General features: G+C 36.3%; 1 protein-coding gene across 1 annotated transcript in view; it reads right to left on the bottom strand.

Moving 5' to 3' along the window:
• COL4A5 (collagen type IV alpha 5 chain) overlaps nt 1–12617 on the bottom strand; it is a 439164-nt gene that overhangs the window by 143599 nt on the left and 282948 nt on the right. The window contains exons 21-24 of the mRNA XM_007952435.2: nt 6445–6537; nt 4792–4862; nt 4271–4462; nt 1562–1730 (exon numbers count right to left, since the gene is read on the bottom strand). Coding sequence (XP_007950626.1) covers nt 1562–1730; nt 4271–4462; nt 4792–4862; nt 6445–6537 — 525 coding nt within the window. The remainder of the gene's footprint in view (nt 1–1561; nt 1731–4270; nt 4463–4791; nt 4863–6444; nt 6538–12617) is intronic.

Below are 12617 nucleotides of genomic sequence, written 5' to 3'. Positions count from 1 at the left end.
GAGGTGGTGGGTGCTTTGGAAGGAACGGTTGGAGCAAGGGCTAGAGGGGAGAGGCAGCATGTCTGGCCTGGCAGGAATAGGCCTTGGGTTACTGCTGGTAATCCTGTCTTCCTCTTGGAGGGTTAGAGGAGGTCAGAACATGTGGCATCCTTGCGGTTTTTGCACTTATAAAATAAACAGTATAACTCATGAGTGATGTGTTCTCTTAAACAATGAACTATATATGGACAGATGGTCAACATTTACCAAAAAGCAGAGGTGAGAAGGCAAGGAGGGGAGGGGAAGTTAGATTAATGGAAACATAACAAACAGAACAGAAATAATGAGAATGCTGATACATTATAAAAACCGTAGCCAATGGCATAGAGCAATTTGTAGAGAAATTATTAAAGGAGAATCTAATTTGATGCATAAACTCACCTAAAACACAATAAAATACTACTTTAAAAAAAACAAAGAAATTGTCTGTAAGGAGTATAAATTGGTATAATTGCTCTGGTCGTAGCTTGGAATTACTTAGTAAATCTGAAGATGCACTTACTCTATGCCTCGAAATGTCAATCTTAAATATACACCCTAGCTCAGGCGTCATCAAGCTTTTTCTATAAAGGATCAGACATTAAATACTTTAGGCTTTGTGGGCTGTATGGTCTCTGCCACAACTACTCAATGCTGTTGTTGTAGCAGGAAAGCAACCATAGATGATGGTGTTGATTGTGTTACAGTAAAACTTAATTTATAAAAATAGGTGATGGGCTGGATTTGGCCCATGGACTATAGTTTGCCAACCCCCACCTTAGAGAAATTTGTACATATGTGCACCAGGATACACACACACACACACACACACATATAAACACATTAATGTTCATAGAAGCATTACTCATAATAGGCCTGAACTCTAAATAACCCAATTGTCCACTAACAACAGAAGAGATAAATCAACTGTAACACACACACATATACATAACTACAATGGGATACCATACAAGCAATGAAAATAAATGCACTATAGCTATAAAAATTAACATAAAAATTTACCCAATGATTCAACAAATATGAAGTTTAAAAACAGACAAAATTACAGTACTTTGTTTAAGAATGTATATATAGATGATAAAGTAGGGAGGGAATGTAAGAAAATTATACAAAAGTCCGGCCAGGGCTTAACTGTGGAAGCAAGGAAGGGGGTTGTGATCAGAAAAGGACAGGGCCAGAAGGTTTGGGCGTTCCTAGAATACTGTCATTGTTCTATTTCTTGACCTGTATGGTGGTTACATGTATGTTTCCATTAAAATTATTTGATAAAATTTGCATGATTTATCATGCACTTAAAAATAACAATAGCAACAAAGACTATCAAAAAAAATGAAGAGAAAAACCTCCTTTTAGAGAATATGCTGTGTCCCCTTGCTCAGAAGCTCTGAAGGGCTCAACTATAAACGGTCAGGGAACCACATGTCTCAGCAGAGAAAAACAAGAGTGATCAAAAGAGAATACATTTCTGTTTTTAAGCACCAAATTAAAAACAAAACAAAACAAACAACCATAGTAAACTCACCCGGTAATCCTGGCTTGCCTGGATTTCCTGCCACACCTTGTACGCCTTTTTCACCTACTGGGCCTGGAGGGCCAAAACCAGGAGGGCCCATGGACCCTCTATTCCCTGGGAGCCCTGGTAAACCTGGGCTCCCAGGGGGACCTCTTTCACCCTTAAAAGCAATTCCACCCTGAAAAGGGAAAAGTTTAGTATAGAAACAAATAGATATAACAGCTACCTACAGGTTGGTATTAAAGACTATAACTAGGTTAAAGATCCTGCCATAAAATGTTCTTCCTAAAAGCGGGATAAATGGGCGGTATTATCAGATGGTATTGTGATGACTCCCCTTAGTCAGTGATTCATTCATCATATATTTTTGAACTTAGTACTATGTGCTGAGTTGTGTAATACAGCAGAGGAAAAAGACAGACAAAAATCTCCTTCCTCGTAGTGCTTCCATTCCAGTGTATGTCAAGAAAGTTAGTCAGTTTAGTGAACAGATAATAAAATAACACTTCCTCCCTAACTTTCCCAGGCTGTGTGTTGTGCAAAAAACAAGGTTTTGTTCATTTATGTTCAGTCTTCATGCTCTGTGCCTTATTTATAATGGCCATCCACCCATACTAATTTCTAAGCCTAACTTGCCATTGAGTTGACTCTGACTCAAGCTTACTATATATAAAAACCAAGTTAGATTTCTAGTTGTCAAGTCTAAATAAACCCAGACAAGGAAATACAGGGTAAAAAAGGGAGAACATCATACGGACCCATAAGAGATCATTACAAAATAAGCATTTTTAATAAATATTAAACTTTAATCAGGTACTCATTAAATTTTAACTATTGAAATGTCTACTAATCAAGAAATTGAAGACAAATACGAAATTACAGAAAAGAACTGAAGGTCATACGCTAAAGGGAAATCAATAACAAAGGTAGGTTTATCTCTTTAGAAAAAGTTCTCCTTATGAACACAAATACTTTAGCAAACATTTTAAGCCTAGAGTATCTGTATCAACCTGTTTCTGCTCTCCCAAGCTATATAACACAAAAGTGTACATTTTCAGAGATTTAATAATTTGCATGGAGTGTTTCTACTTATGCTTAGCATATTTTTCAGGTCTTGTTTTCTTAAAACAAAGAAAATAAATGACCTCTGTTAGTGTTACTTTCCCGAGAAAAGTTGTCTGCAAATAACAGTAATTTTTGAAGGTGGGGATGAGGGAGAATACATTTGACAAAAACATCTATGGGTTGTGTATATTAATCTCAGTTTTCTGTCAGGTGCATATAAATAAAATATTATTTATTTATATTGCTAAATCTTAATATTCATATCATTTCCAATTGTGTAGATGTCAACTTAAATGCTTGGTCTCAACATTTTCTGATAATTACCAAGTCAATATATCCAATATTTAAAATTACTATTAGAATAAAATAATGCTAGTTTCATCAATGCTTTATTAGTAGTAGTAGATAGAATTCAGTGATCAGTTAAAAATTTAAATGATTACAATTTTAAGAGAAAGTAACTAGTGTTTTTTTTTCCTGTCAACTTATTTGGTCTTTAGCCTGGTAAACTATTTCAACATGTATTAGGATTCAATTATAAACTACTTGGTGCAGCAGCCAAGTCTACATTTTTTCTATCAGCTTCCTCCAAAGCTCTGTAACTCCTAATTCAGATTTTTTTTTCACCCCCTTAGGATGACTGAGAGGAAATATTCTTTCTTAAAGGTTGTTGTGCTCAACAGATAGTTAATGTACAGCATCCCCATTTATAGTGTGGGGAGTAGGAAAGAAGATAGGATGCAAGGGTCCTGATGGCAAAACTGGTAAACAAAGTAAAACAGTCCTCAAATTGTAATCTAGTAAAGATCCTAACATTTTTTGGTAGGAAACTTTGAATAAGGAACTAATACTAAAGAATTGGGGTTACAAAAAGTATAGGATTGTTCATGCCAAATACACTTAAACAAATACAAATACTTAGTGGAGAAGGAAGCATTTTTTCTACTGAAGGATACCTTACAGATTCCTATTTCCCACTCATTATTCTCTCCCACAATCACCTCCCGATAATATATTCCAGATGTAAAGTTCTGGACTCTCATGTTGGCAGGAAAATCAAATCTTTCTTAATGACCCACTACATCCTGCTTGACACCTTTGTTAACCATACTCTTCCAATCTGGTGACAGAGTGAGGTATGGACTTGCTGTTTTCCTGCCCAGGGTTATATTCACTGAAAATCCTCTCTCCTTTCTAACCATCCTCACTCCATTCTCAATCCTTTCAAAACAGTCTTGGGAGAGTTGATCCTAGGCTGGTGCTTCTGCCTACCAGAACTACTGCTTGGTGTCTGTTTATTTTTCTCTTCTGAGGTTAGTTCTCTTTTGTGAGACTCTAATGCCTGGCATAGAAAATTCAGAATTTCCTGGACTTCATCCTTGAAGGTTCTGTTTGTCTCCTATCTACTTATTTATAGCCAACATGACTAAATATAGCAATGGGTTAGGAAGGAGAAAGCTATAAAGAAATGAAAGGAAGGAGTGGTGAAGGAACCCTAAATAATCAATAGCAATGTACCATTACTATATATAACCATATTCTTTTAAGCATTGCTTGTTCATCTCAGCACCAGGTCCATCCTTGTACGAGTTTAGAAAACATTCCTAAGTGACAATTTTAAACCACAAAACCAACAATATCAATCCAACTCACAGGTTCTCCTTTGGGACCAGGAAGCCCTGGTAATCCATCCTGTCCAGGGGTGCCGGGCAAACCAGGAAGCCCTGGAGTACCAGGGGGACCTAACTCTCCTTTGTCACCTTTCATTCCTGGAAAAGTGAGGATGTCACCAGGTTCACCTTTAGATCCAGGAAAGCCTGGAGCACCTTGAGCACCTGGTATGCCCTGAGGGGGGGGGAGGAACAGTAAAAATGAGGGGGAAGGGATAAAGAGAAAAAGAAGATCAGTTTCTTTTTTGTAACATTGCCCTCTCTCCAGTCTACCTCAACCACCCTTCCTATATCTTTTAGAGCACAAAGCATTAAATCAAGTGAAGCATACGAGTCAGAGAGAGAGAAGGAATCAAATCATAATTAAAGAAAAGAATTATATATACTGTTCATATAAATATAACTATACACATACACACACATACAAGTAAAAATCAAAGTGTAAATGGTTTCATTCTATTTTTGTTGGTGTTGGTGTTGTTCTATAATATACTTAAAACTTACTGGTAATCCTTTGGGACCAGGTGTACCAGCGTGTCCTTTTTCTCCCTTCTGTCCAGGGAAACCAATAGATCCTAACATACACACACACACACACACACAATAATGTAAGCTTTAAGTTTGAAAATGTGAAAAAGCTCATACAGCTACCAGCAAAGTCAGGATGGCTAGTTTTAAGATAACGCTGCTCAATCCCATTTAACCAAAGACATTTTAATTTGCATATTTTACGATGTCAGAATGAGGAAATAATCCCTTCTTTTAGGTAATTCTAAAATTTCATGTTACAAGTTTCTATCCTTATGTATTTCCAAATCCAAAGCCTTTCTCAGAGCTTGCAGCTACGACACACTATGCAGAGGTGCTCAGGCTCCCGTCATCATACAAGAATGAAGGGGGCAGGAACATGATAAAGATGAAGGCTCTGTATGTTTCTTTGTTTGGACTTACACAGTCTTCCTAGACCTTTACCAGTCATTTCTTTGATTTGTCATGTCCTAAAATGTAGATTATGAAAAATATTTGGTGACAAAAAAGTAGAGGAAACCTTAAAGCAATGGTTCTCAAAACAGAGCCCCAGGACCTGCAGCATCAGTATCATCTGGGAAATGATTAGAAATGCTAATGCTTAGGCTCCATCCTAGACCTGCCAAATCAGAAACCTTGCAGGTGGGGCATAGAGATCCAAGTTTTAACAAGTTTTCCAAGTGATTCGAATGCACATGGCCACATTATTGACTTCCAGTGGCAGCTAGAACCAAAAACGAGTTGCTGTGGAGCTGATTCCAACTCATGGTGCCACCATGTGTGTCAGAGTAGAACTGTGCTCCAAAGGGTTTTCAATGGCTAGTTTTTCATAAGTAGGTCACCAGGCCTTTCTTTGAGGCACCTCTGGGTAGATGAAGCTCCAATCTTTTGTTAGGAGCCAAGCACATTGACCATTTGCACTACTCAGGGACTATAGGGGCAGCTATAGGACTTGCTCAAAATCTACTTCTGAGCTCCAAATGAATTGGTCTCCTTAGTAACCACATTAGACAGTAAGGGGGAGATCTAGTGTCCATTCTCAGCTCTGACCCAGACATAAGGTGTTATTTGAAGACAATATAATATAGGAATACCCCAAGAGGCAGGTGAGCAAAATAGTTTTGGTCCTGATGGATGTCAAATATGGTTTTGATTGGAAATGGGGAGGGAAGAGTTTAGAAAGAGGAATATTAGCACTTGGTTGCCAAACTCCAACAGATGCCTCTTTTCTTAATGACAACATGTGATGTATTCCCAACAACTAGAAGCTCGGCTACTGGAAACTATACCTAGGAGTCAAGCATTATGAACTTTTTCCCCAGGTTGCTGGAAGAAAAATGTCTGACCCTATATAAGTTATTTTCCTCTTCCAATGGAAAATAAAAAGTTATTTTTCCTGGAATAATACTGCCAAAATGCTTTAGTACAAAATGTTGATAGTTTCAGGTATTAGAAACAAGAGCATAATTTATTTGATAGCAGATCAAGGCATTTCATATTTAATTATTTATGAATCAATGTGACTAGCTATAAAATGAGAAACTGGTATCATCTAAAATTACAAGCTCACCAAATCTAGCCAAGAAGTATTTTAAAATGTTGGTCTGAGGCAGAATGTTTTTTTTTTACCTTGGGGACCTGGGAGACCTGGCAAACCAGGTTGACCTGGAGGTCCTGAAATACCAGTTCCAATGCAATTGAAACAGGTGTCTCCTTTGTCACCTGGAAAAAAAAATATTATTACTGTAAGGGATATGTTACATTTTTAGATAGGTTCTAGAATCAATTCACTTGACAAATATTTACTGAGTGTTAAACACTGTGTATTAAACATTGTTCTAGGTACTTATGATAATTTGGTGAACAAGAGTAACAAAATGTGCATGCCTTACTCTGAGACTGTCCCGAGCTACTCTTTAAACCTTAAACCAAAATTATCCCTTGAGGTTACCTTTTAGCTAAATAACAGACCTGTTCATAAAATAAAGGATATCATGAGTGAATAAAGAGTTCTTTTTAAAAATCACATATATGAGACCAAATGGTAATAATTTACTCCAAAGCAAACATGAGAAGGTAAGGGGGCAGGGAAACTAGAATACTAGAAATGGTACAACCAGAACAAAATGAACAAGAATTGTAGCCCTTCCCCAAAAAAAGTCAATGGATAATTTGTGTAGAAATTGTTAAATGGGAATCTAATTGGCTGTGTATACTTTCACCTTAAACAAAATAAAATATTTTTTAGAAAAGAAAGAAATGCTCCCATCACCATCAAAAAAATTCATGCCTTCATGAAGTTTACATTCTATCAGTGGGGAAGGATAATAAATTGTGAAAGCAATACATTATTACATTATATTTATATTAAAAGGTGTTGGATTTATAGGAAAAATATTAGAGGTAGGTAAGCGGGATTGGACTCGGTCATGTGTCAAAGTTGAATTGATGGCAACTGGTTAAGTGGGATTGGATATGCCAGGAATAAATAGAAGTTTTTCATTTCAAATATAGTGCTCAGGATAGGACTCAGTGAGAAGATGAAATACGACTAAAAAAAAAAAAACCCAAAAAACATAAATGACATGATATCACCATAATAAATGAACAGCATTCCAGGCAGAGAGAATAGCTAAGTTTGGAATATACAAGGAAGATCAAGGAAACCAGACTGCTGAAGTAAAGTCAGGAAGGGGGACCAAGTCAGAGAGTTCACAGGTTATAATGAGTGGCAGATAATGAAAGATTTTATAAGTAAAGACTATTTTTGAAGGGGAGGAAACACTGCAAAAAAGATTAAAAAAAAAAAGACGACTATTTTTGACTGCCAGTGACATGAGAATCTAGTAGGGGATTTTAAACAGAAAAACAATAATGTTATGCCCTAAGTTTCAAAAGGATAACTCTGGATGCTATATTGAGAACATACACTAGGAGGACAAGGATGGAAACAGGGTGACCAATTAGGCTGCACAGACAAGAGATGACGGTAGAGATGATGGTAGCTAATCCCAGGGTGATCGCAGGTGGAGTAATTATGAAGTGGAGTAATTATGGAGAAGGAAGTAGCAGGGATCAGGACTTCAACTTGATCAGGAGTGTCAAGTTCAAAAAGTATATCCAAATAGAGATGTTAAGTAAAGAGTTGGATATACAAATCTAGAGGCAAAGAAGTGTGTTTGGACTAGAGACATTAATTTGGAAGTACTGGAATGTAGATGGCATTTAAAGTCATGAGATAAATGGGTTAGATAAAGAGAAGAGAAGAGAACAAGGATTAAGCCTTGGGCATTTCAAAATTAAGAGTTGGGCAGATAATTCTAAAATGTGTGTGGAAATGCGATGTACCTTAAAATAGCTAAGACTTACTATAAAGCTACAATAATTAGACAGTCTGGCATTGGTGCAAGGACAAATAGACCACTGGAACAAAACAAAGAGGTCAGAAACAGACTCACAAATACAAGACCATCTGATTTACAACACAAATGCTGATGCAATTCAGTGGAGTAATGATGGTCTTCGGTACTATGGTACTGAGCCAACTGGATATCCATATGGGAAAAAAATGAACTTTGATTCTTGCTTCACACTATATACAAAAATTAATTAAAGATAGATCAAAGATCTAAATAGGAAAGGTAAAATGATAATTGTCAAGTATTGGGATAAGAGAAGATTTCTAAACCAGGGCATAAATAGAACTAACCATAAAAGGAAGGCATTAATAAGTTGGATTTGATTTAATTAAGAACTTATGTTCAACAAAAGATGCAAGTAAAAAAGTCACATAATGGGAGGAAATATATCCAACAATTCAATAAAAAATGGGAAAATGATTTGAATAGACATTTTACAAAAGAACATGTCCAAAGCATAAGAAAAGATGATCAACAGCAATGAGCCATTGGGGAAATGCAAATTAAAACCATTTTGGAAAGGGATTTGCTGATATCTATGGAAGCAAAACCTATACCTGCTCTACATCCCAGCAATTCCATTGCCCAGAAATAAGTTTTTACATCCTACAAAAAAACATGCACAAGAATATTCACAGCAGCTTTATTCACAGCCCCAGACCAAATGTCCATCTTCATCAGAACTGATACTGTGGTAAATCCATACAATGGAATACCACAAAGCAGTTAAAAAATATTATTACATGAAACATGGAAATATTTCCCAGATAAAATACTGAGTAAACTAAGTCAGATGGGGAAAAGCCCACACTATATGATTCCATTTACACAAAGCTCAAGATTAGATAAGATAATTTATAACAGAAGATATAATAGTGGTTATCTTTGGGGATACTGACTAGGAGGCACAAGAGAATCTTCTAGAATCCTAGAAATGGTCAGTATTTTGATTTAATGGTAGTTACACAGCTTAAGAATGCATATATAAAAGTTTATTAAGATGTACACATTTAGGATTTGTGTACTTTATATAAATAAAATGTTACCATTATTTAGTGTCTTATACCTAAATAAAAAAGTAACGAGAAAAATCAGGGAAACATGGGCAAAACAGAGTAACCCAGTAGTAGCCAGGGAGGTATGAAGAAAGATAAGAAATGTGAAGTATTGAAACCCAAGTGAAGCCAATGTTTGAAAAATGGAATTATCAAGTAAGAAAAAGACTGAGACTAGGCATTTAGATTAGTAGGGAATAGGTGATTGGTGACTTTCACAAAAGCAGCATATAAAGAGTGGTGGGTGGGAGGGGTTAAATGAAATCCTGATTGGACTATGTTTAAGAGAACATGGCAGGACAGTATCTAATGACAATGAAGAGAAAAAATTCTTTTTTTTTTAAATACATTTTATTGAAATATAATTCACATACAGTGAAATACACAAATGGGTCAATGCATTTTTTTTGCATTGTTCCCTCCCCTCCCACCATGGTAAGCAACAAAGAAACTTTCCTTCAATATATAAATCATTCCTTGACTTGTAAACAGTAATGAACCAATGCTATATTTATCCTCAGTAACTGGATTATTTCACTCATCATAATGTACTCCAAGTTCATCCATGTTATGTGTTTTTTTGCAGAAGTATAATATTAACAAGTATGAATTTGTTGCTGTCATTTTGTCATGTGCTTTTTCGTGGTGTTATTGATTTCTTTGTTCCATGTAATTTTCTGTGCTGAGCTCGTTTTGTTTATGAATCATGTTATCACTTCCTTCATTGCTATTGTTTTAGTATTTGCTAAATATTTGTGCTGGTCCTCTTTTTGATTTTTATGTGAAAGTTTATCTTTTTTTTTTTTTTTTGGAGGGTACTCTGTGATTTATAGTTTTCTTCCCAAGTTTAGAACAGTCTGTTCTAGCTTGTAGTTGTCTTGACTTCCCGACCATTTAGAAGTTCCGTAACTACACAATTTTTTCCCTCTTTTTGGTTTGTAGTTGTCCTCATTTGTCAATCGATGTCTCTGGTTCCTTGTTTATAATCTTGTAGGCTTATTTGCTTTGGATACTTCTATAACTGGGGTGGTTTCTGGGTTAGGTCATCATGTGTGTTAATGGTCGATTGTTGTTTGCTGTTGTTGGTTCTCTGTTCAAAAGACTCCCTTTAGCATATCTTGTAAGGTTAGTCTGGTTTTAACAAATTCCCTTAATTTCTGCTTATCTGGAAATCTCCTAATTTCACCATTATATTTGAGGGAGAATTTTGACGGGTATAAAATTCTTGGTTGGAAACTTTTCTTAGGGTTTTATATATAACATCCCATTGTCTTCTCACCTGCATGGTTTCTGCCAAGAAATCTGAGCTTAGTCTTATTGGTTGTCCCTTGTAGGTAACTTTTCGTTTTACCCGTACTACTTTCAGAATTCTTTCTTTGTCTTTGGTTTTGGTGAGTTTGATGCTGATGATGATATGTCTTGGTGATTTTCTTTTGGGGTCTAGTTCATTGAACTTCTTGGATGGATATATTCTCATCTTTCATCATATTAGGCAAATTCTCTTCCAACAAATCTTCAACAATATTTTCTGTGGTTTTATTTATCTCTTCCTGTTCTGGAATTCCAATTACACATGGGTTATTCCTTTTGATGATATCCCACATAAACCTTAGATATTCTTCATTTTGTTATGATCTTTATTTTTGATTGACACCATTGCAAAGAATATTGAGGTATTTGTCTTCAATCTGACTAATTCTGTCTTCCATTGATTCAATTCTACTCCTTTGCCTGTTCAATGTGTTATCTATTTCTGAAAATTTAGTATCTTCTTGATATCTATCTGTAGATTTTGTATCATTTCTAATTTTTCATTTAGTTTGTCATTTTGTTCTTGTATTGTTTTTCAAAATTGCTGTAGGGCTTTCTCTGTGTTTTTCTCAATTTTGTCAGTGTTTCCTTGTCTGTCTCTCAATCCATTGAAGGTACCTAAATATAATTCTTTTGAGTTCCTTACCAGGGAGTTCCAATGCTGCTTCTCCCTCAGGGATGTGTTCTGGGTCTGTATCTTGCTCCCTTGTTTCTCCTGCTTTAACTTGCTTCTCTGTGTGGACTGTGATGCTCTACTGTCTCCCAGGTATTGTGACATTTTTGTGTTTATGTTTAATTGGTGATTGATTGTATGTTGGAGTGATTTGCCCAACCTTTTCGTTTTCTTTGGATGTTATCTAAGTAAGCAGGGTACTGTGCTCCTCTATTCACTAGTTGGCAGCACTTATACACTCACCACCTGTCTACTTTCCTGTTGTTGGCCTCCTTTATGTCCCTGCCATCCTTTGCAAGCGGAGCCTATTCTTGAGTCCCTGGAATTGGAATAAGAATGCTGTCACTTTAAATATCCAAAATGGTCGCCTGTTAAGATACTGACAGAATATTATGAAAAACTGTACTCCAATAGATTTAAGAACCTAGAAGAGATGAGCAAGTTTCTGGAATCACAAGACTTACCTAAGTTATCCCACTCAGAGATGGAATACTTGAACAGACCCATAATAAAGGAAGAAATTGAACAGATCATAAAAAACCTTCCCATAAGAATGTTGGTCTGATAGAGCCTGATGGAACCACTGAGACTATGGTCCCTAGCTACCCTTCAGGTCTGGAATTGAACCCACTCCTGTGGCTTCCAGCCAAACAAAACACATGCATATGAGGTGAACATTTACACTAGGTAGATACACTCCTTGGAGAGAACAGTCATGGGAGAATAGAAGGGCTGTGTATGCACAGGGAGACAGCTCAGGGACAGGAGTGCATGGAATGATGGACACAGAAAAGAGGTAACTATGGGGAGGAAGTGGGAGGGGAGCTGTTGCATTGGGGTAAATTGTGGACAGTGTCATGAGACAAAGTGTATGGGAACTGCTGTATGGAAAGTGAATTTGCTCTGTAAACTTCCACCCAAAGCACAATTTTAAAAAGTCCTCCCCAAAAAAATTCCCACAAGAAAAAGTCCTGGTCCTGACGGCTTCACTGGAGAATTTTACCAAATATTCAGGGAAGAGATGACAGCTATACTGCTCAAGCTATTCTAGAACATAGAAAAAGATGGAATACTCCCAAACTCTTTTAATGATTCAAGCATAACACTAATACCAAAACCAGGGAAAGACACCACTAAAAAGGAAAAGTCCAGACCAATATCCCTTATGAACATAGATGCAAAAATCTTCAACAAAATCCTACCTAACAGAATCCAACAACATATGAAAAAAATAATATATCCTAACCAAATGGGATTCATACCTGGCATGCAAGGATGGTTCAACATCAGAAAAACAATCAATGTAATTCACCACATAAACAAAACAAAGGAAAAGAACCATAT

This window comes from Orycteropus afer, unplaced genomic scaffold (assembly GCF_000298275.1).
Source record: "Orycteropus afer afer isolate SDZICR_OR568_19922 unplaced genomic scaffold, OryAfe1.0 scaffold00336, whole genome shotgun sequence".
NCBI classification, from domain to species: Eukaryota; Metazoa; Chordata; class Mammalia; order Tubulidentata; family Orycteropodidae; genus Orycteropus; species Orycteropus afer.
Note: the sequence above shows the minus strand (reverse complement) of the source record. Positions and strands in the feature narration are given on the sequence as shown.